The sequence below is a fragment of the Vipera ursinii genome (genome assembly GCF_947247035.1).
Source record: "Vipera ursinii genome assembly, chromosome: 2".
NCBI lineage: Eukaryota > Metazoa > Chordata > Lepidosauria > Squamata > Viperidae > Vipera > Vipera ursinii.
This window is the reverse complement of record NC_139513.1, coordinates 195967630-195993425: the sequence shown is the minus strand read 5'-3', so window position 1 is coordinate 195993425 and position 25796 is coordinate 195967630. Positions and strand designations below refer to the sequence as shown.

The window sequence follows — 25796 nt, the reverse complement described above, 5'->3', positions numbered from 1 at the left end:
GCATCTTAAACATCTTAAGTTTGCCAAGGTTGAGCAACAGTATATTCAACTGCAAAAGGTAAAGAAAATCTGTGATTTACTGCCAAGGAATAGCTTGAGAACCTGGCAGAACTCAACCATAAATAGAAAATGTAGATGTGTTTCTAGACATACAAACGAGAAAACAAAACAAATATATTCCTTTTGTGGAAAGATTAAAATAATTGTGTGAGCTTTTATTTAAAGCAGTAACTTCTGTCCTTAAACATCTGAAGGTTCTTCCTCTGCAGCTGCCACCCATGTGAAATGAATATGAGGGGTGGGGCACACAGGGGCAAAAGAGGAAGTCCTATTTTACCCTTTTCAGTTCTGCAAAGAAATTGTTTTGCATGCAGATAAAGCAAAATAGGCAGCCTAAATAAACTGGTCATTTAATGACATCTCAAAGTTATGATGGGCTCCAAAAAAGTTACTTGTGACCCATCATCAAAGTTATGACTGTCACACAAACACACACACACACACACACACAGCGAGAGTGTTACATGATCGCATTTTGGGTGCTTGGCAACTGGCCCACCTTTACAACCATTTGCATTGCCTCGTAAGTCATGTAACCACAATTTTCAATATTTTGGCTTTGCAACATTCATTGGATATATTGGTTCGCTTAAGGATTATATGATTTGCTTAATGACCATAGTGACTTGCTTTATGACCATTGTAACCCTCTTAACAACTGCAGCAACTTACAACCAAAATTATGGGCCCAGTTGTGGTTGTTAGGGGAGGACTAACCGTAAACAGTACAAACTGCCATTTTGCAAGCAACTTATGACTTGAGGGTGAGAATGGAATCAGGATTCCATCAAGGTCAATCCTGCAACACTGACTTTTCTGGATATTAAGCTTGATTGAGCCTCAATTCTTAATCAACTTTTGGGTTTCCTTTTTAATTATTGTTGAAGAGTTTAAGACTCTTCAGATCTGCAAGATGTTCTTGTATTCATTAAGTAAGTTGCTTCCTCCTTAGTGGAAGACAATGCAAGTTAGATTTTTAAACACCTTTGAAATATATGAAGTATTGGACTGTGCAGCAAAAGGGTACTCAGAATATAGATTTCAACAGTTACAATGGATTAAGAAGGGTCCAAATTGATTTGGAAGTACAGGTAGTCCTTGACATATGGCCACAACTGAACCCCCAATTTTATATTTCTTGCCACAGTTGTTAAGTGAATCACTGCAGTTGTTAAGTTAGTAACAGTTACTAAGTGAATCTGGCTTCCCCATTGACTTTGTTGTCATAAGGTTACAAAAGGTGATCACATGACCCCTGGACACTGCAATGGTCATAAATAGGAGTCAGTTGCCAAGAGTCTGAATTTTGATCACATGGCACTGGGGATGCTGCAACGGTCGTTAAGTATGAAAAATGGTCATAAGTCACTTTTCCATTGCTGTTGTAACTTCAAACTGTCACTAAATGAACTGTTGTAAGTCAAGGACTTCCTTTATAGCTTTAATTAGAAATAATTTTCTAACAAATGAGAAAATGTCTGTTTTGGGAATTTTATGATAAGGGAGATCTAAAAGGTTGTACACTAGGGGGAGCTACAGGATAAAGAATGGAGCAGATCTCTATAAATTATTGCATATTTTTGGCCCAATCTGTTGTCAAAAATATATATATAATCTGAATAAAATGGATCAAGCATGTTGTAATGAAGTTACAGATCAAAAAGAAACTGCAATGGATAATTCTGAAATTACTTTGAAGGGAGATTTAACTGGGATAAGCTATATATGGAGAAAAATATAGATTTACAAATAGAATTGAATTACTCCCTAAATATGGTGCACAACTATCAGGCAGTGGATGAATAGCTACGCAAAAGAGTTTTGCTAAGATTTTGAATGATTTTTTTAGAGGCGATTAAAAAAAAGGACAAAGGTTATTTATTGGATATACTAAATCTGTTGCTTTAAACTTTAATTCTGTTGGAAGATTTGAAAGTCCTATGGCTACAAAAACAAATGAACAGAAAACTAACTCTGGGGCTCTTTCTGAAGGGATTAAAAAGTGACACACCCATTCAGGGAAGATTTATTGTTACCATTTTTCACAGGACGATTGCAGCATCCCCATGGTCAGGTGATCCAAATTCAGATCGTTGGCAACTGGTTCATATATAAGATGGTTGCCGTGTCCTGGGGACATGTAATCAGTTTTTGCAACCTTCTGACAAGCAAATGGGGAAGCCAGATTCACTTAACAACGCTGTTACTAACTTAACAACTGCAATGATTCACTTAACAACTGTTGCAAGAAAGGTTGTAAAATGACCCAAAACTCACTCAACAAACATTTCACTTAGCAACACAAATGTTGGGCTCAATTGCTAAGCACATTGATTTGTGCTTTAGATTGTAAGCCGCCCTGAGTCTTCGGAGAAGGGTGGGATATAAATGGGATTTAAAAAAAAATTGTGGTCGTCCCTCAAGAACCACCTAGTATACTTACTGTGCAACATTAATTGTCCTGGTTGGTGAGTTTGGTGTGATGCATCCCCTATTATCCTTAAAGTTTCACTCATTGCGCAACTTATTTTTCAAACTCTTCTGAAAGTTAAGTCTTTTATAGAGACTGAATGTCAGACTTTAAGACAGCTTGAGGGTCCCTTGGATTGCACCTGGAGCCAGACTAAGGGGGGAAACACTGTTTTAACACTGGTACAGCTAAAGACAGTTTAAACCTGCCTCCTCACGGGCTAAGAATGGAATTAAGGCAGTGAAGTGGCTCGGCAAGAACAGGAGGAAACAATAATCTTGCCAGAGCACATGCAAATGGGCCAAGGGCCAACCCAAGGTTTTCCTGGAAGAGATAAGTCAAAAGACCTCGCCTGTCTATCAACTAGAGACAGGTGCAGCCCATTAAATTTCACACTCAGGGAGTATTGCATTTTGATGGGCGGGGTAGAGAGAAACTCTAAGCCAGGGGTCTTCAAACTTGGCCCTTTTATGATTTGTGGACTTCAACTCCCAGAATTAATTCTGGGAGTTGAAGTCCACAAGTCATAAAAGGGCCAAGTTTGAAGACCCCTGCTCTAAGCCTCTTCTGACAGCCACCGGCAGGAGGGCCCTTCTCCATCTTTTCTAAAAACCTTTTCCCCTCCCATTAGGGAGAAAGCTAGGAAAGAGTTAAAGCCTCTCCCCTCCCCTAAATTGTTTCAATTACAAGCATGCGGGAGGTGGGAGAGGAGAGAGAGAGAGAGAGAGAGAGAGAGAGAGAAGAGACAGGCAGCCAAACGGAGAGACAAAGAGAAGCAACAGGAGTGAATGTCCAGCCATCGGCTTTTCTTTCGTAATGGCGCCCTGACCATTTACCCAAATCTCTACTTCGCATTATTTGGAGGTTTGGGAGGCGGCTATTTTTTTTTACCCTCGCTTTTAAAAATAATAAACCTTTATTGTCAAAGTACAACAGGTGTACATTGAGAGTAGCTGAGCCTCTTTCCCCCCCCCCCCGCTCTCTCCCCCCCAACACACAGTGACAACATACCCTCCATCCCACCACACTATGTGAACCAACTACACCAGCGTTTCCCAACCTTAGGAACTTGAAGATGCGTGGACTTCAACTCCCAGAATTCCCCAGCCAGCATAGCTGGCTGGGGAATTCTGGGAGTTGAAGTCCACGCATCTTCAAGTTCCTAAGGTTGGGAAACGCTGAACTACACCACACACCGGCCTCCCAAGTCAATTCTGCATAAGATTATGTCCCATTTAAAAGCCTAACAGCCCACGGATAAAAGTTATTTTTTTCAGCCTGTTGGTACGGCTGGCTATATTCCCATATCTCCTACCGGATGGTAGGAGAGTAAAGAGATACCGTCCAGGGTGTGAGTCATCCTCTCCCCCCCCCCCACCCCTCCCCTGCTCCTTTAACCGGGAGCGATCCTGCTTCAGTTGCATAAGAGGCCTTAAAGCGCTGACACACACACACACACAGAGACACACAGACACACACCCCGAACACGGCGGCCAGCTTTTAATCTCCCGCGCGAACTCAACCCAAGAGATACTAAGAAGCAGATCGGAAAGGGCCGCGCAGCTACTCGCGGCGCAGCCTTTTCTCCCTCCACTACTAGCGGAAAACTCATCCAACTTTTCTGCGTTTACCTACCCGCCCTTTCCCCAAACCCCCATCCATCCAAATCTGTGCCTCGGTAACCGTTTCCAACTTACGCGAAATCCTCGTCCTCCATGGTCCTGCGGAAGACGGCTGGCCGAGGAGACGCCCTGGGGCTTACAAAGGGTGAGTGAGACGCGGAGGAGCGCTTTTTCGAAACTCGGATCAAGCGGGCCGACGCTTCGAGTCCTTCGCCGGCGAAGTCGGCGCGCTCTCCGCCTCGCAACTGAAAAGCTCCCCGTGTTCAAATCGTCCCTTCGGGCGGGCTGCCAGTCAGCCGAAAGAAGCCGTCGGGCTGTAGGCGGGCATCTTCGCTGAAAGCGATTTCCTCTTCCCTCCGCCCCGCTGCGATTTTAACCCGAGTTGAGCCCCAGGGGAATCCGGGCAGGGCCTGGTTGGTTCTCCACGAGCAACAGAAACTTCGCTCCCGCACGTCTTTTCTGGCTGGATGCTTCCTGCAGATCTGCTTTCCACCAGCACGGGGCTCCCAGAAATGTCCGGCTGCAACACCGATCGTCATCCTCAGCCACGTACAAAATAGTTGTGGACGGTGTGTGTGTGTGTGTGTTTTGTTTTTGGGGGGTTTTTTGTGTGTGTGTTTTTTTTGCAGGATAGGACATATTGGACTGAACGGGTCTAAAATGAAAACGTACACAGGAGGCTCATTCGAGCGTGCTAAAATAACGATTGCAAAATGATAACAACAAAACCATTTTTTTTAAAAAAAAATATGGGTTTTTGTTGGAAGGAAAAGGGCTGGGCTCTAAGCAGGAATTTCAACCACCTTCTTTAAAATACTTTAAAAATAATAAAAGAAAAAGAACATAACACAAATACAATTATAATGCAGAAGCATACTTTTTTTTAAAGAAAACCCACAAACCTTGAAAAGTGCTTTTAAAAAGTGAAGAAAACAAAAAATGCAAAGGATATAATAGTTATAATTCTATACATATCTAAATATTATTAAAATGTATGTATGTTTATAATACATTTGTATAACATCATTCATCTTTAACTTACAGTATAAATGAGTTCCTATTTCATTGTAGTTGTCCATGCAAAGTTTACATCTAAAGGCAAGCCATCCACTCCTAGGAGTGAATGGGCCATTTCTCTGTACAATGCTATAGTATCAGTCTCTTGGCTATAGTAAGGGCAAGGAGAATAAAGGTAAAGGTTCCCCCCGAACATGTTAGTCGTTTCTGACTCTAGGGGCCGGTGCTCATCTCCGTTTCAAAGCCGAAGAGCCAGCGCTTGTCCGAGGACGTCTCTGTGGTCATGTGGCCGGTATGACTAGATGCCAAAGGCGCACGGAACGCTATTATCTTCCCACCGTAGTGGTCCCTATTTTTCTAAGTGCATTTTTATGTGCTTTCGAACTGCTAGGTTGGCAGAAGCTGGGACGAGTAACAGGCGCTCACTCTGTTACGCGGCACTTGGGATTCGACCCGCCAAACTGCCGACCTTCTGATCGACAAGCTCAGCGTCCTATGAGAATACACTTACATTATTCAGTGGTTAAATTCCATGTACTAGATTCTAGAGGCACAGTTTCCCAGTCAAAACTATGGCTGGGTCTATCCGTCTGCTTAAAGAGTTTCCATTATGTCTTCTGTTGTTGTTCATGGAGGCATTCTGCTAACCTTCTACCTGTATGTTTAAAAGGTAAAGGTTCCCCCGCACATGTGTGCTAGTCATTTCCAACTCTAGGGGCCGGTGCTGATCTCCGTTTCAAAGCCGAAGAGCCAGCGCTTGTCCGAGGACGTCTCCATGGTCATGTGGCCGGCATGACTAGAGGCCAAAGGCGCATGGAACGCTGTTACCAGTGGGTTAGGATGTTGAGCTTGTCGATCAGAAGGTCGGCAGTTTGGCAGGTCGAATCCCGAGTGCCGCGTAACAGAGTGAGCGCCTGTTACTCGTCCCAGCTTCTGCCAACCTAGCAGTTCGAAAGCACGTAAAAATGCAAGTAGAAAAATAGGGACCACTCCGGTGGGAAGGTAACAGCCTGTATGTTTATATAGTGGCTATTAATAATTATTACACTATATATTGTAGATACCTCCTGTTTTTTTTCTTCTTCTTGGGCTCCTGGATCTTTTGGTTTACTTAACATGTTTTGGGGACGTTTAGTTAGTTTGTATGCTATGGTAATGCTAACTCTCAGTAATGTATATATTTTCCCTTTCTAGAGGATTCCCGTTCCTTTTAGCAGTATAAGAATGAATATCCTGCTATACAGATAGTAACATTATTTTTTGTTGTTTTTCTTGACCTCTAATACAAGCCACTCTCTTGAAAGTACAGGTAGTCCTCAACTTACAACAGTTCATTTAGTAAAATTACAATGGAATTGGAAAAAAAGTGACTTACGACCATTTTTCACACTTATGACCTTTGCAGCATCCCCATGGTCACGTGATCAAAATTCAGACCCTTGGCAACTGATTCATATTTATGACGCTTGCGTATCCTGGGGTCATGTGATCACCTGTGACCTTCTTACAAGAAAAGTCAGTGGGGAAGCCAGATTCACTTAACAACCGTGTTACTAACTTAACAACTGCAGTGAGTCACTTAACTGTGGCAAGAAAAATCATAAAATGGAGCAAAACTCACTTAACAAATGTTTCACTTAAGAACAGAAATTTTGCACTCAGTTGTGGACATAATCAAGGACTACCTGTAATGGTTTTAGCAGTTGTTAACAATGAGGTTAAGAGCAGGATTTTTTGGTAGTTTTGTGGTTTGGCTAATTAAACACATTTATATTCCATTATATTCCCTACTTAGATCTTAGGACTGTTATCTATGTCTTATCTTCCTTTTTTGTTAAAAAAAACATGAATACATTGGGTAGATGAAAATAAAAACATCCCCATAGCTTTTTATTTCATCTGTATAAGAAACACATGAGAATAGTACAGCATATCAGACTCGTACAGCATATTAGACTCTAATTACATTTATTATACAAAAGATCGTGTATTTGGCCTTGCCTGGTGTTTTCAGTAGAAGATAAGGCTCACCTTTAAAATAATTGCAATAGGGTTTCCCCCCTCCCCAATTGCTCATCCTGACCAGCATTTAGTTGTGAGGGTTTTAATCAGTATATGAGTGCTTGTTTTAAGATAGTTTTAGGAATTAAGGTAGCTTGCACTTCAATTTGCTCTGCTTGCCACTATGACAAAAACTATGTTTTCAATAGGAAATCTGGAAATTGTGCTCCCACGTAGTAAAAGAAGCCAGGATGGGGAAGGCTGCATTCAGAAGGTCTCTAAAATCCCTAATATAGATGGGAAACATACAGGTTTATGCATTTCAGTTGAGTGCAGGTAGAAAAGCTTCCCTATGGTCGTATCACCATCATTTTGCTGTTTCTGTCAGGCTCAAAGAACCAAGAATGACATGTGGACTTACCCTTAGACAGAGATTTGCTCAACTGAAACAACTCTCTGCATAAGTATTAGATACACTCTGTGAATTACTAGGAGGAGTCTACCTTCCCTCTCGTCCTGCATGCAGAGATCCTAAGCTCCTCTTTGCTCTCTGGGAAAGAGCCCCTCTTTCTTGTGACTCCGAACAATATTCCACCACACTTTCTCTTTGAATTAAATCGGGTAGGCAACCTTGGCTCTTTTATGACTGGTGGACTTCAGCTCCCAGAATTCCTGAGCCAGCATGGCTCAGCATGGAAACCTCTCCCTTCCCCTCAGCAAGGCTGGCTCAGGAATTCTGGGAGTTGAAGTCCACCAGTCATAAAAGAGCCAAGGTTGCCTACCCCTGGACTAAACTAAGGATATGATGATGATGATGATGCAGCACATACTAGGGGTGGGTTAGGATTGTCAAATGCTGAATGGTGATTGGGAAATGTATGTGTCTGATCCAGATAAAACACACTATGATCTCAGACATTTAAGAATACCCCCTATCAGAACAGGGAATATATTTTTTTGCATTTATAATACATATTATCAGTATCACCATACTTGGACATTTGGTTGCAGTGTGGAGTCTCTAGATAGCTGTATTACCCATGATGTATGCCTTGTAAATGCTACTGATTATTAACCTTAATCTGGTTTTATGGTTTATTTGTATCATCATCTTCATTATCATCATCATCATTTTCCTAGTGTTTTTCTTGCAGGGGCAGGGAACACTTTTCAGCTCAATGAATGCCATCTTACACAATCAAACGCAGCATCTGGATCATGTTTCTATTTTGACAGAGGCGGTTGTCATTCCATAGTTTGCGACAAAAAACCCTGACTGACCAGCTTGTCACCTGGGCTTGATGTCGGTTTGGTCTGTGTTCAGCTCAGCACCACTGAGGTATTTGGTACGTACACTTTTTGTTTGAAATGAACATGCTTTCAGCTGAAAATACAATATTTACTAAGTACAATTGAAAAGAGCTTGCGCCACTGTTGGTTCAGTTCTTTCTCTTCAACCCTTTGAACAAATAACCTCAGTTAATCCAGTTCCACACCCAAGAAATGTTCTTGGATGGATTTTTTCTGCCCATCTTCTTCCTCCTTTTGGGGGGCAGGGGCCAAAGTGATTTATTCTGCTGCTTCCAGACTACACAGTAATAAGAATTGGGTCAAGTCTAATCCATTATAGCATTTGCCAGAATCCATAACCTTTCTGGCCTTAAAATTCTTTTTCTCCACCCATTCTGCTGTGGGTATATAGAAATAAGGAATTTAGGAAAAGAATACAAACAATGAATATTTTGCAAAGGAGTGTGTCCTGTAAATGCCCCCTTGTTATTAGGTTGTTATTGGGCCTTAGTGTCAACTCCTGGCAACTGCTTGGACTAATCTCTGCAATTTTCCTGGCAAGTTTTTTTCCCCTAGCAGTGATTTGCCATGACTTGCTTTCTAAGGCAGAGGGAGAAGGACTGGCCCAAGGTCATCCAACTGACTTCATGCCTAAAGTGGAACTGGAATTCATGATCTCCCAGAGGTTTTCCTCATGGGACCGATGGACAAATAGTGGGAAAAAGTTGGGAAACTTTGTTTTTGTATATGAAAATCCTATCAAACTGCCCAGAGCTATTAGGTTAACACAGGGTGGTCACATAAACCTGATTCAATAAAGTAGCTTTCAAACATTTCTTCTTTGCCTCTTTCCTCCCTATGCCTAAAATGTCTACTGCACTTTTACTAACCATAGTTACAAGCCTTTATATATTGCATCTTGTGTACTAGTCATGGTCTCTCTTGGATCAAAATGCCCTGCTTATAATCACTTATTCCTTGATCAAGACTTGTTTGGATTATTGCAGTACGCTCTAACATGGGGCTGCCTTTGAGAGGCTACAATTGATCCAAAATGCAGTGACTTGAGTAGTTATGGGCCCATCCAATAACATTCCAAGAAGCTGGGTTATTTTAGAGTTCCTACATTCATTCATTCATTCATCCATCCATCCATTCATAACATTTATTTGCCCTCCATGTCGTATCCAATGACTCTGTGCACCTTACAACATAGAAAGACTGAAAAAACAATGTTTACTAGCAAAGCACCTGCCAGTTGAAATCGTACATTGTCAAAACACAGCCGATTAAAAAAAACACATTGTAAATAACATTATGGAATATTATCTGCAGGGACCTCAGGCCATGTCTTCTAGAATGCTGCCTCCTTTCTCTGAAATAATATTCCACAGAGATCAGTTCCCTGTGTTTCTGTTGTTCTGTAAAGCCATTAAGATGTGGCATCTAGCCTGTGGGTTCTGAAAGATGAGAGCTCCTTCTGTAGAAAGCTTTCTGCTTTTTCAATCCTAGCCTTTCTCTCTTCGAATGAAATATTATTGCAATTGTTATTCTGAATTGCTGTCTTTTTGACTTGACCACTGAAAGAGGTGTACCAGCAGCTCAGAATTATTTGTTAATTGGAATGGTATATAAGTTTAATAAACCTATTAAATAAAAAATACACTAATAAATAATTGCAAAAAATGCAGTATGTGTACATGTCAACAACACATGGGTAATAACAACAACTGTGGGTGCACATATATCTTTCAGTATAGTTTTCATTCTAGTTCTTGCTTAGAGGGCTTTATTAGTCAAGGAGCAATTTTTCACACCGGGAGTGTACTAATGGAGGACGAATATTTGACCTCGTCTCTCTGGGCAGGCCCGGGACCACGCAGCAGCTCAGTGCACTGCGGTAGATGCTCATGTCATGGGCATCATACCACTCGTCTGTCTTCTCATCGTAACACTCGACGTTGAACGTGGTCGTGAAGCCATTGAAGCCGCCCACCACAAACAGCAGGTCGTCCACCACTTCGATGCCAAAATTGCTCCGAGGGTTGAACATGGTCGGGATGGTGCGCCAGGTGTTGGCAATGGGATTGTAGGCCTCGGCGCTCCGAAGGCGGTTGGCGCCATCAAAACCGCCGACCTGCAGAAAGCAAAAAAATAAAATAAAATAAAATAAAAAAATCAGACCAAGCCTTCCCCCCCCCCGCCAATGACAGGTGGATGGAGAAAATCCAAAAATCCGTAGCTGGTCCCTAGCCCTGTCTCCAAGGTGCTTTTTCAAAAGGCAACTGGATTTTGTTTTCTCCTAGAGGAAGATGTTTTGCTTCTTCGTTCCTGAATGGATGGTGAGGGGCAGGGATGGAAGGATTTATATTCCTTTGCAGTCATCAGGTCGTTTAGTACTCTCTCTGAGAGCCATTGAGGCTACTTGGGGGTTGATCTGTGCCCTCAGGGTCACCTGAATCAGAGTGCAAATGGGTGTGGAAGCTTCTCGGGAGAGAGATGGTGTTCTTTAAGCAGTTCCAAGAAGATTGCAATTAAAGATAGTCCTTGATTTACAAATGTTTGTTTGGTGACTGTTCAAAGTTACCACGACACTGAAAACAGTAACTGATAACTGTTTTTCACACTTAAAGACTGTTGCAGCATCCCATTCGCCGTGTGATCAAAATTCAGAATGCTTGGCAACTGGCATGTACATTAATTAAGGACCCCCAGTGGTTAGAATGCAGTATTGCAGGCTAACTGCCCACTGCCAAGAATTCAATCCTGACCGGCTCAAGGTGAACTCAGCCTTCCATCCTTCCGAGGTCCGTAAAATGAGGACCCAGATTGTTGGGGGCAAGAGGCTGACTCTGTAAACCGCTTGAATGGGATTCAAATATGGGAACAACCGGTTCTCTGTGTGGATGCCGCTTCTGGAAGTCTATTCTGGGCCTGGGCAACAAAAAATTAGCTACCGGTTCTGCTGAACTGGTGCGAACTGGCTAAATCCCACCACTGGCTGTAAAGCACTGTGAAGTGGTATATAAGTGTTATTACTTTTGCTAATCAGTGGAACAGCTTGCCTCCAGAAGTTGTGGGTGCTCCATCACGGAGGTTTTTAAGAAGAGATTGGACCACAGTTTGTCTGAAATCATACGTAGCTTTTCCTGCTTGAGAAGTGGGTTGGACCGAAAGATCTCCAAGGTCCCTTCCAACTCTGTTAGTCTGAATCTCTCAAAACAAGCCTGACCACTCTGCAGGCCTCCAGATGTGGTGAAATGCATGAGCACCATCCAGGAGTTGTTTCCCAACGGCGCTTAGAAGGGATTGCAGAAAGGTGCCCTGGACCAAGCAAAGGGGCATGGTCCTAGCAACCATCATCAACCAGCTGCAGGCTCGCCTGCCGCTGCCAGCCTAAGACGACCCCAGCCTTACTGCATAGACGTGTTCTCCGTACGCAATCACGCCGATCCCGCTGCGCCTGCTTCGCATGGGGGCAATCAAACTCCACTGATCAACTTTGGCATCGTAGACTTCCGCCGTGAAGAGACACTCGTTCCCATTGAAACCACCGCAAATATAGACCTAGTATTGGCAAGAAAAAAGATAAAGGAGGAGGCAGGGAGTTAATTGTATGCATGCCGGCACTGAGAATGTTGGAAGGGTGTTATTCATATAAATCAGGGGTCCCCAACCCCAGGTCCATGGAGCACTACCGGTCCGCAGCATGCCAGCAACCGGTCCGCAGAAACAAGCAAAGCCCCATCCGCAGGATGCAGGCAGCACACAAAACCACACACCCTCCTATTCATGGAAGAACCTTTTTCCACAGAACCGGTCCCTGATGCCCAAAAGATTGGGGATCTCTGCTTTACAAGCATGGCTATGATATGCATAATGACATTGAAAAGGTTGGAAGTCAATGTAAGGTGTAGAACCTGGAGAGAATTAGGGTTTATAATGCAGGTTATCTCTGTGCTGTTGGCTTGTTCTATAACATGAACTTGGGCCCAACATGGTTAACTCCGGGTATGTCCAATTTCTAATCTCTTAATTTATAGGAGCATCAATGCTTGTTTGAGTGCCTAACTCAAATCACAGTTTTCTTCCTTGTCCAGAGTAGAGGAAGGCTCTCTTAAGGCAATGGAAAGTCTGTGATGCCTCGAATTCAGTTCCCCAAAAAAGATGCTTCAGACTTCCCAGGAGTATGAATTGACCCGTCTTCAGCTCGTTAAAGCAACTGCAACTTTTCCTGGGATAGCATAGCTGCTTTAAAGAGCTGCAAGCTGGAGTTTCATCTGTTACCCTGACGCGAGAAACCCCAGATGGTTCAGGTGAGCTATTTGAATTTTACTTAGACTGAGTTTATTCAGGGCATTCCTGGTTGTGAGAATGACGTTCCACCTCATGTTCACCTGAATTTGATGTAAAAGAGAAATCGAACTTATTGTCAGCTTCTTAAGCACACCTTGGTCCATTTTTGGTCCATTTTGTTTCTGCCTTCTTTTCTTTCTCTCTTTCAAAATAAATTGGTAATGTTCGCCCTAATAGCAGCTTTTGGGAAATGTACAAGGATAAGAATTGGGGGGGGGGGGGAAAGAAAGGTGATTTTTTTTTCTCAGCCAGGAACCACTGTTGATCTTTAAGTGGCACACTCCAAAATCAAAAGGGGTGCATCCAAAAGGAACACCATGCAGTTGCCCTGACTTTAAAGATGAATGAAGGTTAAGTGCAATTATAATTTGATTCTCCGGTACAGATAATCCTCGATTTACAACCCGTTTCTTTCGCAAGCATTCAAAGTTACAATGGGACTGACAAAAGAGCTTTTTACGGCAGGCCCTTGCACTTTGCAGCATCCCCACATTGTGGCCTTCCCAGAGTCACTTGATCAAAATTTAGACAACTTCCTTGTATTTAGGATGGTTCAAGCACCCAGGGGCCAAGCCTTTGCCATTTTTGACCTTTCTACCTGATCTCCGACAAGCAATCAAAAAGAGAAAGCTGGATTCGCTTAACTAGAACGTGATTCATTTTACAATTGCAGTGATTCACTTACCAGCCACAGCCAAAACAAAAAAGCAGCAAAATCGCTTAACAACCACCTGGCTCAATGGTGGAAATTCTGCCCCCCCCCCCTTGTAAATCGAAGACTTCCTATATTAGAAAGAAACCGAGGGTGTGAATTGGTTTGATGCAAAAACTCTTACATTTTTGTTGTCAGAGAGGGAAATAACAGGACAACAGAATGACAGAATTGGAAGGGACCTTGGAGGTCTTCCAGTCCAACCCCCTGCTCAGGTAGGAAACCTTATACCATTTCAGACAAATGGTTGTCCAATCTCCTCTTAAAAACTTCCAGTGTTGGAGCAGTCACCGCTTCTGTAGGCAGGCTGTTCCACTGGTTAATTACTCTTAACTGTTAGGAAATTCTCTTTAGTTCTAAGTTGCTTCTCTCCTTGATTAGTTTCCATCCGTTGTTTCTTGTCCTGCCTTCAGGGGCTCTGGAGAATAGCTTGACTCCCTCTTCCATGTGGCAACCCCTGAGATATTGGAACACTACTATCATGTCACCCTTCACCCTTCTCTTCATTAGACTCTGGACATTCCCAATTCCAGCAACCGTTCCTTATGTGTTTTAGCCGCCAGTCCCCCGATAAACTTTGTCGCTCTTCTCTGCACTCTTTCTAGAGACTCAACATCTTTTTTACATTGTGGTGACCAAAACTGGATGCCGTATTCTAAGTGTGGTCTTATCAAGGCGTGATAAAGTGGTATTAACCTTTCCCGTGAAAGATCCAACACACGAACGCGCGTAGCCTCTGTCAACTGTATGCACTGCCGAAAAACTCGGCAGTATATTTACCTTTCCGTAGAGCGTTGTGGCACTTGCGTCACTCCTCTGCTCATGCATGGGGGCGATCAGGGTCCACTGGTTGGTTTCGGGCTCATACCTCTCTGCTGTGTTGAGGCGCATGTAGCCGTCAAAGCCCCCCATGGCATAGATGAAGTTGTCAAGGACGGTGACGCTAACGTAGCAGCGCCTAGAGTGCATGGGAGCCACCTGATGCCAGCTCTTTTTGATGGGCTCAAACCGCTTGACGCTGTTGAAATAGTCCACGCTGTCAAACCCGCCAATGATGTAGACGTAGCCCTTCAGGTAGGCAGCCCCATGGTACGCCCGGGGACTCTCCTGCTGGCAAGTCACATTCACCCAACAATCCGCCCGGGCGTCATATGTCTCGATTGCGTTGGTTGGGCTCCCCCCACTCCAGCCACCGATGGCAAATAGGATGGCATAGGGGAGCCGGGGTCTCGTCAGCGGATTGGTGAAGTCGGAACTCGAAGGGCCATTCATGTTCAGATCGTACATGGCTTTGAGGGCATCGATCATGATGGGCTTGCACTCCTCGCTGTCCTTCACGTAATCATGCATTTTGACATTGTTCATGAAGTATTCCGCGTGCATCAAGGCCAGGCGGACCTTCAAAGACAGGAGGAAGGTTGAGAACATTGCAGATTTTGGGCGGAGAAAGGAAGGTCAAGAAGACAACGGGGCGATGGAGATGCTCAATCATCCAGGAAAAGCTGTCTGGGAGGCGAGTCACAGCAACAGGAACTAATGGAAATAAGTCCAGTTGCCATGGCTCAACTTTCAAACTCAGCTTTACCTGATTGGGATTCTTTAAGATTAAGAAACGTGGTGGCGCAGTGGTTAGAATGCAGTATTGCAGGCTAACTCTGCCCACTGCCAGCAGTTCAATTCTGACTGGCTGAAGGTTGACTCAGCCTTCCATCCTTCCGAGGTGGATAAAATGAGGACCCAAATTGTTGGGGCAAAAAGCTGCTTAGAGAGGGCTGTAAAGCACTGTGAAGCAAGCGGTATATACGTGTTATTGCTCCCTTCCTCAACAAATTGCAACACACTTTGACAAGGAAACCGCTGAGGGTTGGTGCAGGAGGATTGGTACATTCCAACAATTCTCTGTCTTATTAACTTGCTCAGATTAATGAAGCTGCTTGGACCAGCAGCAAAATGTCTCAAACTAACAAAAATAACTTTCCATGTCGGTTAATCTGAGCCCAGGTTGGTATGCAGAGCCCTATTTCTACCCAGCTGTGTAGACCTTGAAGCGGTGTCTCGAGGCGGCTTCTACTTTCGTTTTCCCCAAGCCTCCCCTTTCATTCATTCCCCCACCCCACAGTTCACGGCAGACTGTGACTGCATAAGCGTATAGCCAGCATAAGGTGGCCGTTGACCAAGACTCACCTTCGGTAGTAGGACCGCCATGTGCTGTTTGCGGTTGGGTTCGTGGGCGATCCACTTGAGAATGGCTTCAAAGACTGCATCTTCCTGCTTCACGTTGAGTTCATCCTTTTCAATGATGTCCTTAAACTCATTGACCGAGAGCTCCAGGAATTCAGTAGACGCTTTTACCATTTCCTCAAAGTTGTGCAGGATGAACATATAGGTGGCCTGACGTAGCTCCGGGCAGTAGTAATACTCGGTGAATTTGCAGATGCCGATGCAATTCTCCAGGCAGAGCTGAGACTTCATAAAATCAGAGCAGGCCCTGATGATGCCCATCACGTCAAACTGGTCGGCAGCCACCAGGAGCCGCTCCACATTGTCCACCGTAATGGGCACTGTCCTTGTGTAGGCGTATTCAATAATGAGCTTCATCATATCTGGGGTAATACCAGGAATATTATATATCTTTTTTCCGGAGTTGTTCCAACTACTGGTAAAGAGAGCTCTGAAAGAGAAGCGCAGGAGTCACGGGGCTGGGCCTCAAAGGGGGCAGTGTTGGCTTTTTTAATGCAGGGGTGTCCAAACTTGGTAACTTTTAAGATTTGTGGACTTCAACTCCCGGAATTCTTGGGGAATTCTGGGAGTTGGAAGTCCACAAATCTTAAAAGTTACCAAGTTTGGAGACCCTCGGCTTAATGAAATTGTTCCAGTTTGCTTGCTTGCCTGCTGATTTGTTTATTTAAGATACTCTTTATTGTCACTTTTTTCTGCGAACACACTAAAAAGGTAAAGGTTCCCCCGCACATGCGTGCTAGTTGTTTCCGACTCTAGAGGCCGGTGCTCATCTCCGTTTCAAAGCCGAAGAGCCAGCGCTTGTCCAAGGACGTCTCCGTGGTCATGTGGCCGGCATGACTAGACGCCAAAGGCGCACGGAACGCTGTTACCTTCCTACCGTAGTGATCCCTATTTTTCTACTTGCATTTTTACGTGCTTTCGAACTGCTAGGTTGGCAGAAGCTGGGACGAGTAACAGGCGCTCACTCTGTTATGTGGCACTCGCGATTCGACCTGCCAAACTGCCGACCTTCTGATCGACAAGCTCAGCGTCCTAACCCACTGAGCCACCGCGTACCTTGCGAACACAATACATGCATTTTTTTAAAAAAGGAAATTCTGATGCCCACTCTCAAAAGAAAATTATATAACTTTAAAAATAAATATAAAACCTTAAAAATAAACATATAACCATCTATTTATAACACAAGGCAGCAAACCTATCCAATACATTTTCCCCCTCCTATTTTTCTCCCACAACCGGCACCCGGTGAATGAATGAGAGAATGTCTAGCCCAAAGTCAGCCAGCTGGCTTTCGTGGCTAAGGTGGAACTAGAATTCACCGTCTCCCACTTTCTAGCCTGTTGACTTAACTAGCAGACTGGGTTTCAGACTGGTTAGTTTCTTTTCCTACTGTCTCTCTTATACCTTTGAGACAAATTTGAAAGCTATTTGTGGCCTGTTTTGTTTCTAAGGATGTGCAGGCTTCAAAAATGATTAACAAAATTCGCTTTAAACATTAAGTCTTTCTCTCTCTGTCCTATTTGATTAAGGTGCTTGAGACACAAAAAATTAACTTGGGCTCTTTCCTCGCTGTGTTAACATCCGTAGTAACAGTTTTACTTGGTGCCATGTGTATTTATTTCATACTGTTTTAATCGTTTCTGTGTCTTATGCGCTGTCCAGAGACATTTGTTGGGGTGGGCAGCTCTAGAAACCAAATAAATAAACAAAGAAACAAACACAGGGAAAAAAATTCCTTAATAAATCCATGAAGAGGTAGAACGTTTGTGATTCATCAGCTTAACTGGGTTCTCTTTATCCCGTTTTGGAGTTAAGTGGAAAGCAGGTCACATATTAGGTTGCATTTATAAGGAAGTATTGAACATTCAAAAAAGGATTTGCAAACGTTTAAGCACCATAGATCATTTCTCATCTGGGGGTAGGTCTTTTCCTTCTGCTCTAATGCCTTAATCACTATATCCCATTAAGTTATTTTTGGGGTGCCAGCATATTCTCTTCTAGAAGAGAGGGGTCAACCTGTTCTCCAAAACACCGGAGGGCAGGACCAGAAGCAACGGATGGAAACTAATCAAGGAGAGAAGCAACCTAGAACTAAGGAGGAATTTCTTGAAGAATTACAACAATTAACCAGTGGAACCTCTTGCCTCCAGAAGTTGTGGATGCTCCAACACTGAAGTGTTTTAAGAAGAGATTGGAGAACCATTTATCTCAAATGGTTATAGGGTTTCCTGCTTGAGCAGGGGGTCGGACTAGAAAGCCTTCAAGGTCCCTTCCAACTCTGATATTCTGTAGAGGGATGGAAGCAAACAAATTTCTGGCTAGATCTCACAATATCCTAAAATCATTTCTATGGGATCCATTTTCCCCCCTAAAAAAGCAAGATTCAAACCCCGTCTGCCTTTTGTATATCAGCTTTCCCAAATTTGATGTTCTCCAGATGTTTTCTAATTGTAGTGTATAATCACATCTGGAGGTTGCCAATGTGGAGAAAACTGCTCTAGATTCTCACTTCTTGCTTTTTGTGATTCTATCTTGTGCATTATGGGGTGGTTGTTCTTGTTGTTTTTGCACAGCAGTTATTGAACATCCCTTGGGTCCACAAGCTGTACAAATGTTGAAGAGTTAAAAGTCTCCCTTCTTTATTTTAGAATGTTATTTAGACCGAGAAGGCAAATATCTTTTCTTAAAATGCTTTATCTGTGGGTTTTACTTTAAAGGCTGAGTTATTTCCAAGGAGGCTAAAGACTCTTCCCCACAGACACCTGTGGAGATTCTCCGTCTTCCAGGTCACGGTTGTCCCAAAGGCACATTTTTCCCAAAAACCCCCCCACAACTGGACTTTGTGTGGTTGTTTTTTTTGAAAGCATTTTGCTTCTCATCCAAGAAGCTTACAACTCAAGAAGCTTCTTGGATGAGAAGTGAAACATTTTCGAAAGAAAGAAAGAAAGAAAGAAAGAAAGAAAGAAAGAAAGAAAGAAAGAAAGAAAGAAAGAAAGAAAGAAAGAAAGAAAGAAAGGAAGAAAGAAAGAGGAAGGAAGGAAGGAAGGAAGGAAGGAAGGAAGGAAGGAAGGAAGGAAGGAAGGAAGGAAGGAAGGAAGGAAGGTCCAGTTGCCTTTTGGGGGGGGAAGCACCTTTTCGGATCTGCACAAAGATCCTCACACTTTGAATTTCTCACTCCTAGAATCAGGGCCAAAAAGGTCTGTTTATTTATTATTAAAGTTATATGCCACCAGTCTGGCTAGAGGCCACTCCAGGTAGCTACAGCCATTAGGCTGTCCAGATGAGAGAATCCATCATCCAATGCTTATTTGCCCTGATGTCTGCCTGGCTGGCTGCTTACATCCCTTTCAAGAGACGGGGAGCACTGACCGAAAATAAGAGCTGCAGCTACAGAGAACGTTCTTATGAGCATTGAATTCACACCCGTTGACTTTGATGATGACATCGCAGAGCTTCCCTTCCAGCCGAAGTTCGTTGAAGACCGTACAGGCCATCACACTCATCTTCCGCTCCATGTGGCGATAGGGGTACCCTGCCGAAGTAGAGGCATCATCCATTTTTTCAAAGAGGGGGAGGCACCGGGAAGAGCTGCCAGGCCTTCCACTTTAACCCTCCTCTTGGAAAAAAGGGTGTGATTGGTCCAGGGGTTCCAGAACCCCCTCCCCATAATGAGGCCCTTGACATGACCAGGTTCTAGAACACCAGCTGCCCTTGGAAGCTAGCAAGCTCATTGCCTTCACCAGAGGGAGAGGGTGGCGTTGGGCATCTTGATGGCTCCTCAGTGTCTACGGAGATTGTCAATCATCCAGGTCATGGTTGGAGGGGCCTGGAGGCTAAAACATATAAGGAACGGTTGCAGGGAATGGGTATGTCTGGTTTAATGAAGAGAAGGACGAGGGGTGTCATGATAGCAGTCTTCCAATATCTCAGGAGCTGCCACAAAGAAGAGGGAGGCAAGCTCTTCTCCAAAGCGCCCAAAGGCAGGACAAGAAGCAACAGATGGAAACTAACCAAGGAGAGAAGCAACCTGGAACTAAGGAGAAATTTCCTAACAGTTAGAACAATTAACCAGTGGAACAACCTGCCTCCAGAAGCTGTGAATGCTCCAACGCTGGAAGTTTTTAAGAAGGGACTGGACAACCATTTGTCTGAAATGGTGACTTTGGAAAGAGTGCAAAGAAGAGCAACAAAGATGATCAGGGTCCTGGAGGCTAAATCATATGACTAGGTGCAGGTAGTCTAGTGGGGAAGAAAAGGACCAGGGATGACATGATAGCAGTGTTCCAATATTTGAGGGGCTGCTACAAAGAAGAGGGGGGTCAAGCTATTCTCCAAAGCACCTGAAGGCAAGACAAGAAGCAACGGATGGAAACTAATCAAGGAGAGATCAAAGCTGGAACTCAGGAGAAATTTCCTGATAGTGACAACAATTAACCAGTGGAACAACTTGCCTCCGGAAGTTGTGAATGCTTCAAGCCTGGAAGTTTTTGAGCGTGGACAACCATTTGTCTGAAATGGTGTAGGTAGGGTTTCCTGCCTGAGCAGGTTGTTGGACTAGAAGACCTCCAAGGTCCCTTCCAACTTTGTTATTCTGCTATGGTTGTCCCAAAGGTCCTTTTCCAAAAGGCAACTGGACTTTCTCGGCGTTTTGTTCTGGAAAACATTTCACTTATCGTCCAAGAAGCTCCTTCAGTTCCAGGGGATTCCATTGATTCCATTTGAAAGGAATTGTGCTTGGACATGGTCAACCTCTCCTTGGAGGAGAAAGGACAGGTGAAGATGAGGCACTTTTTCCAGGCATGCTGAAATGCTTTAAAAGGACTGACTGGTGTCCAGATTGTGTATTTACAGTTAGAAGAGTTTGAAGTTCAGGGTTGAACTGTGGGGTTCTTGGTGCTCTCTGAGGTTGGTGGTTTTCTTGCAGATATTTCATTACCCAAACTAGGTAACATCATCAGTGCTAGACGGGAGTGGGCTGTGTGGAATGGAGGAGGAGGAGGAGGACTGTGGAGTCCTTAGTGGCTGTTTTCTTGAAGACATTTCATGACCCAGCTAGGTAACATCATCAATAATAGAAGGGAATGGGGTTGGAAGAGGGGGAGGAGGAGAACTGTGGGGTCCTTAGTGCTGTCTGAGCTTGGTTGTTTTCTTCCAGACATTTCATTACCCAACTAGGTAATATCATCAGTGCTAGAAGGGAATGGAGTTTGCCCTTATTTTTATATACTAATTATATATTGGCTGTTGTATACAGTTGGATTTTGTGTCTGTGTTGGTAGTTCCTTGATTGTATCACTTGTTTACAATCAAGGAAACAAGGAATCAAGGAACTAGCAACACAAATAATCAAGAGTAGACAAGAGTCTAACCAACCTTGGTGGGTTTTTTTGGAATTTATATTTTAAACTTTTTGAATAAAAAGAATCAGAAACAGGATTTTCCAACTCTAAGACGAATCTTGCTAACCAAATCTTCACAATGCTACTTCAGTCTCAGTGATGAGACATTCCAATGTAGATTTATATTTTAATGGCTGACATTATTCCATTCTCGTCTTTCAATTGAATCTTTTGAATTTAAATACTTCATTGTTGCATTTTCTTATAAGTTCCGCTGGCAAGGTTTTCTTTAAAATGAGAGGGGTATAATAATGGCTAAAAATAAAATCCTAGGTAGTTGATCTCCATAAAGGTAAAGGTAAAGGTTCCCCTGCACATGCATGCTAGTCGTTTCCGACTCTAGGGGCCGGTGCTCATCTCCGTTTCAAAGCTGAAGAGCCAGTGCTTGTCCGAGGACGTCTCCGTGGTCATGTGGCTGGCATGACTAGACGCCAAAGGCGCATGGAACGCTGTTACCTTCCCACCAGAGTGGTCCCTATTTTTCTACTTGCATTTTTACGTGCTTTCGAACTGCTAGATTGGCAGAAGCTGGGACGAGTAACAGGCGCTCACTCTGTTACGCGGCACTCGGGATTCGACCCGCCAAACTGCCGACCTTCTGATCGACAAGCTCAGCATCCTAACCCACTGAGCCACCGCGTCCCTTTAGTTGATCTCCATAACATCAGCTAAAAATCAGGTCAGACCATTTCATAAATGATCATATGGCTGTTCCATAGCAATGCTTTCATGTTAGAAGGGGGGGGGAAGAGGAATCAGGAAAAACGTCATCCTGTATAGGGAAGCCTTGATTAAAGAGTTCATAGAGCAGTAATAGACATTATTCTTAACAGATTAAGAGAGCTGGAAGCCACCTTAGATGCCTACTAGTCCAACCCCTTACTCAAGCAACAAATCCTCTACCATTTCAGATACATGGCTGTGGTTTCTTCTTAAAAACCTTGTCTTCTGGAGGCAAGCCGTTCCATTAATTGTTCTCAGGAATAACAGAATAACAAGAGTTGGAAGGGACCTTGGAGGTCTTCTAGTCCAAGCCTCAGCTCAAGCAGGAGACCCTCTACCATTTCAGACAAATGGTTGTCCAGTCCCTTGTAGAAAACCTCCAGTGTTGGAGCACCCACAATTTCTGAGGGCAATCCCTTTCCTTCGATTAATTGTTCTGTTAGGAAATTTCTCCTTAGTTATAAGTTGCTTCTCTCAATTAATTTTCTTGTCTTGCCTTCTGGTGTTTTGGTAGCAGTAGCTTTTCCTAAATCTTTTTAAAGGTTTTTTTTTTGCTCTTTATAACACATGCACATGCTTCACTGCCCTCATGGTCTTTCAAATTTGGTAACTGAAAAGCTGCACCTATCACCACCCCCCCAATGATGCTAAAACTGGGGACCGCATAGAAATATCCACACACTTAATACACAGATGTCTCTTCATGCTGTTCATCTGCTGGTTTCTGCCAACAGGAAGACACCAGGTCTTATGACCCCAAAGCAGAAAAATCTTTTTTTTAAAGATGAGATGTGGATATGACACCCAAGGAGCAAAAGTAGGAGAAAGCAATTAAAAGAGGTCCCTGGTTTTAAAAGGGTGGAAAGCAGATGGAGAGCAAAAATCCATTTTCCACCTGATTTACTGAGGGGTGAGATTTGATAAAGCAATCCGAGTGTTTCAAAGATGAAAAGAGCAATTTGAAAATGAGCAATTCCTATCAAATGCCCTTTTGTTGCACGGTAAATCCATTCGAGAAGGGACGCGGTGGCTCAGTGGGTTAGGACGCTAAGCTTGTCGATCAAAAGGTCGGCAATTTGGCGGGTCGAATCCCGAGTGCCACGTAACAGAGTGAGCGCCTATTACTCATCCCAGCTTCTGCCAACCTAGCAGTTCGAAAGCATGTAAAAATGCAAGTAGAAAAATAGGGACCACTATGGTGGGAAGGTAACAGCGTTCCGTGCGCCTTTGGCCTCTAGTCATGCCGGCCACATGACCACGGAGACATCCTCAGACAAAAGCTGGCTCTTCGGCTTTGAAACGGAGATGAGCACCGGCCCCTAGAGTCAGAAACGACTAGCACACATGTGCGGGGGAACCTTTACCTTTTAAATCCATTCGAGCAGAAATTTTGGAAAAATGGAGATTCAGCAAACCAAGTTACAACATTCTTCATTTGTACATTAATACCCTAATGTAGTGTTTCACAACCTTTGCAACTTTTAAGATGTGTGGACTTCAACTCCCTAACAATGACACTAAGCTGGCAGGAATAGCCAACGCCCCAGATGACAGGCTCAAAATCCAGGTGGATTTCAACAGACTTGGACACTGGGCCCTGTCTAACAAAACTAAATTCAACGTAAAGAAAAGTCAAGTCTCACACAAGGAAAAAAAAAAGTACAGATATAGATTGGGTGAAACCTGGCTGAATAGCAGCAACTGTGAGAGGAGCTTAGGAGTCCTAAGTCCAACTCCAACCGAGACAACGTGAGGGAGCCACGACTAGCCGCGGCGGACCTGAGGTACCAGGAGTGCAGGTGCGGAGCGATCGCCCCCCAGTCTACCCAACTCCCTGGCTACAGTGCGAACCGGCCCCGGGCTACCTAGCATTGCGGTTGTGGACCCCGGTCTACCCAGTGCTCCGGCTGCGGCCCAAACAGCTCCCGATCTACCCGTTGCGCAAGCTGCGGAGGACAGCATCCCCAGTCTACCTGCAGATTCAAGTCGGCAAAGTGTCGGGCATGTGGAAAAACCAGGCACATCGCAGCGGTCTGCAGGAGCAAGCAACGGGACAGCCTGCACGAAGTGGAAGCAGAGTTCCAGCTTGCTACAGGTACCGGGGAGCGGTTGCCGAGACTGACGGTCAGCCACACGGAGGGACGGCCGGCCGTTTGCTTAACAGGGGGCCCTCCGACACTCACCCCAAAAATAAAATTAAGGGTGAAGCTGCAAGGGATTCCCTGCACAATGGAACTGGACTCAGGGTCAGCCGTGTCAATCATCTCCACCAGAACGTTTAAGGAAATTTGCAAGCGGAGCGGCCAACGGGTTCTCTTGAGGCCGTCCAGACTGACCCTCTCTGACTTTCAAAATTCACCCATTAACGTTCGGGGTGATGGTTCAGTACAAGGGGTTTGCAGGCAAATTAAGTGTGTTGGTCGTCGAAGGGCAGCGAACCAGCCTGGTGGGGTTAGGGTGGTTCAAAGCGCTGGGCATTGGAATCACGGGAATTCACCAGACGCGGAGCTGCCTTTCACTTGAAGGTATCTGCAAGGACTTTGCAGACGTGTTGAGCAGTTAGGGAGATACACCGGGTCCCCAATTTCATTTAAATTAAACAACCAGGTTCAGCCCATCAGAATGAAGGCTAGGAGAGTCCCGTTTGCGCTAAAACACAAGATAGAGTGGGAATTGGATAAGCTGGTAGACCAGGGGGTATTAACGCCAGTCGATGGAGCAGAATGGGAAACCCCCATCGTAACGCCGCTCAAAGCAAATGGCGAGATTAGAATTTGCGCTGACTATAAGGGGACCATTAACCAAGCTTTGAGTGCCCATTCCTACCTGGTCCCCGCGGTAAGCAGCATCCTGGCGTCCCTGCAAGGCGGGGCGGTGTTCGCGAAACTGGATCTTGCCCAAGCTTATCAGCAGCTGCCGGTAGACCCAGAGGCTGCTAAAGCACAAACAATAATCACACACAAAGGGGCGTTCCGGGTAGACCGGTTGCAGTTCGGGGTCAGCGTAGCTCCTGGAATCTTCCAGGAGGTGATGGAAAGGACCCTCAAGGGAATACCAGGGGTTTGCCCTTACTTCGACAACGTCCTAATTGCAGCCAGCTCCGAGGACGTTTTGGCAACCCGATTGAAAGCAGTGCTAGAGAGGTTCAGGGAAGCAGGGCTGAGACTCAAAAGGGAAAAATGCAAGATTGGGGTAGCTGAGACAGAGTTCCTGGGGTTCAGGATTGATGCTCAAGGCATCCACCCATCTGCATCCAAAGTCAGGGCAATTAAAGAAGCCCCAGCTCCCAAAACCAAGTCTGAGTTGCAGGCATTCCTGGGCCTCCTCAATTCTTATCACGCATTCCTGCCACACAAAGCAACAATTGCAGAACCTCTACAAAGGTTGCTTGACAAGCAAGCATCCTTGGACTGGACTGACGCACACACAAACGCATTCCAAACACTTAAGAACCTGTTAGCAGGTAATGCTACAGTCACGCACTTCAGGGAAGACCAGCCAATCTGCCTTGCATGCGATGCATCCCCTTATGGGATTGGGGCAGTGCTCAGCCATTTAAGGGAGGATGGAACTCAGGCCCCCATCGCCTACTACTCAAGAACCCTGTCAGCTACAGAAAGAAATTACGCACAGATAGACAAGGAGGCACTGGCAGTGGTTGCAGGACTACCTATATGGTAGGGAATTCCTAATATATACTGATCATAAGCCTTTGTTAGGGTTGTTCACAACGGAAAAGCAGACACCACAAATTCTATCACCCAGGATGTTACACTGGTCCATCTTCCTGTCAGCATATTCCTGCAAGCTGGTACACAGACCAGGCAAAGAGATGGGGCACGCAGATGGCCTCAGCAGACTCCCCCTAAGGGATACTGAGCTGGACCCCGCACCTGCTACCC

General features: G+C 44.5%; 2 protein-coding genes across 2 annotated transcripts in view; both read right to left on the bottom strand.

Annotated features, from left to right (window-relative positions):
* The window catches only part of LOC310636046 (stimulated by retinoic acid gene 6 protein-like), a 54970-nt gene extending 49610 nt beyond the window's left edge, over positions 1–5360 (bottom strand). Inside the window, exon 1 of the mRNA XM_083355505.1 lies at positions 4228–5360. Within this exon, the coding sequence (XP_083211631.1) occupies positions 4228–4247 (20 nt within the window). The 5' untranslated portion in view covers positions 4248–5360. The remainder of the gene's footprint in view (positions 1–4227) is intronic.
* Positions 5361–10226: 4866 nt separating this feature from the next.
* LOC310636047 (kelch-like protein 10) lies at positions 10227–16144 on the bottom strand. Its single transcript, XM_083355506.1, has 4 exons — positions 15713–16144; positions 14309–14926; positions 11878–12027; positions 10227–10597 (listed from the first exon to the last, which is right to left on the bottom strand). Exons 1-4 carry the CDS (start codon positions 16127–16129, stop codon positions 10253–10255), a joined length of 1530 nt encoding a protein of 509 aa, XP_083211632.1. The 5' UTR covers positions 16130–16144; the 3' UTR covers positions 10227–10252.
* Between the last annotated feature and the right edge of the window lie 9652 nt (positions 16145–25796).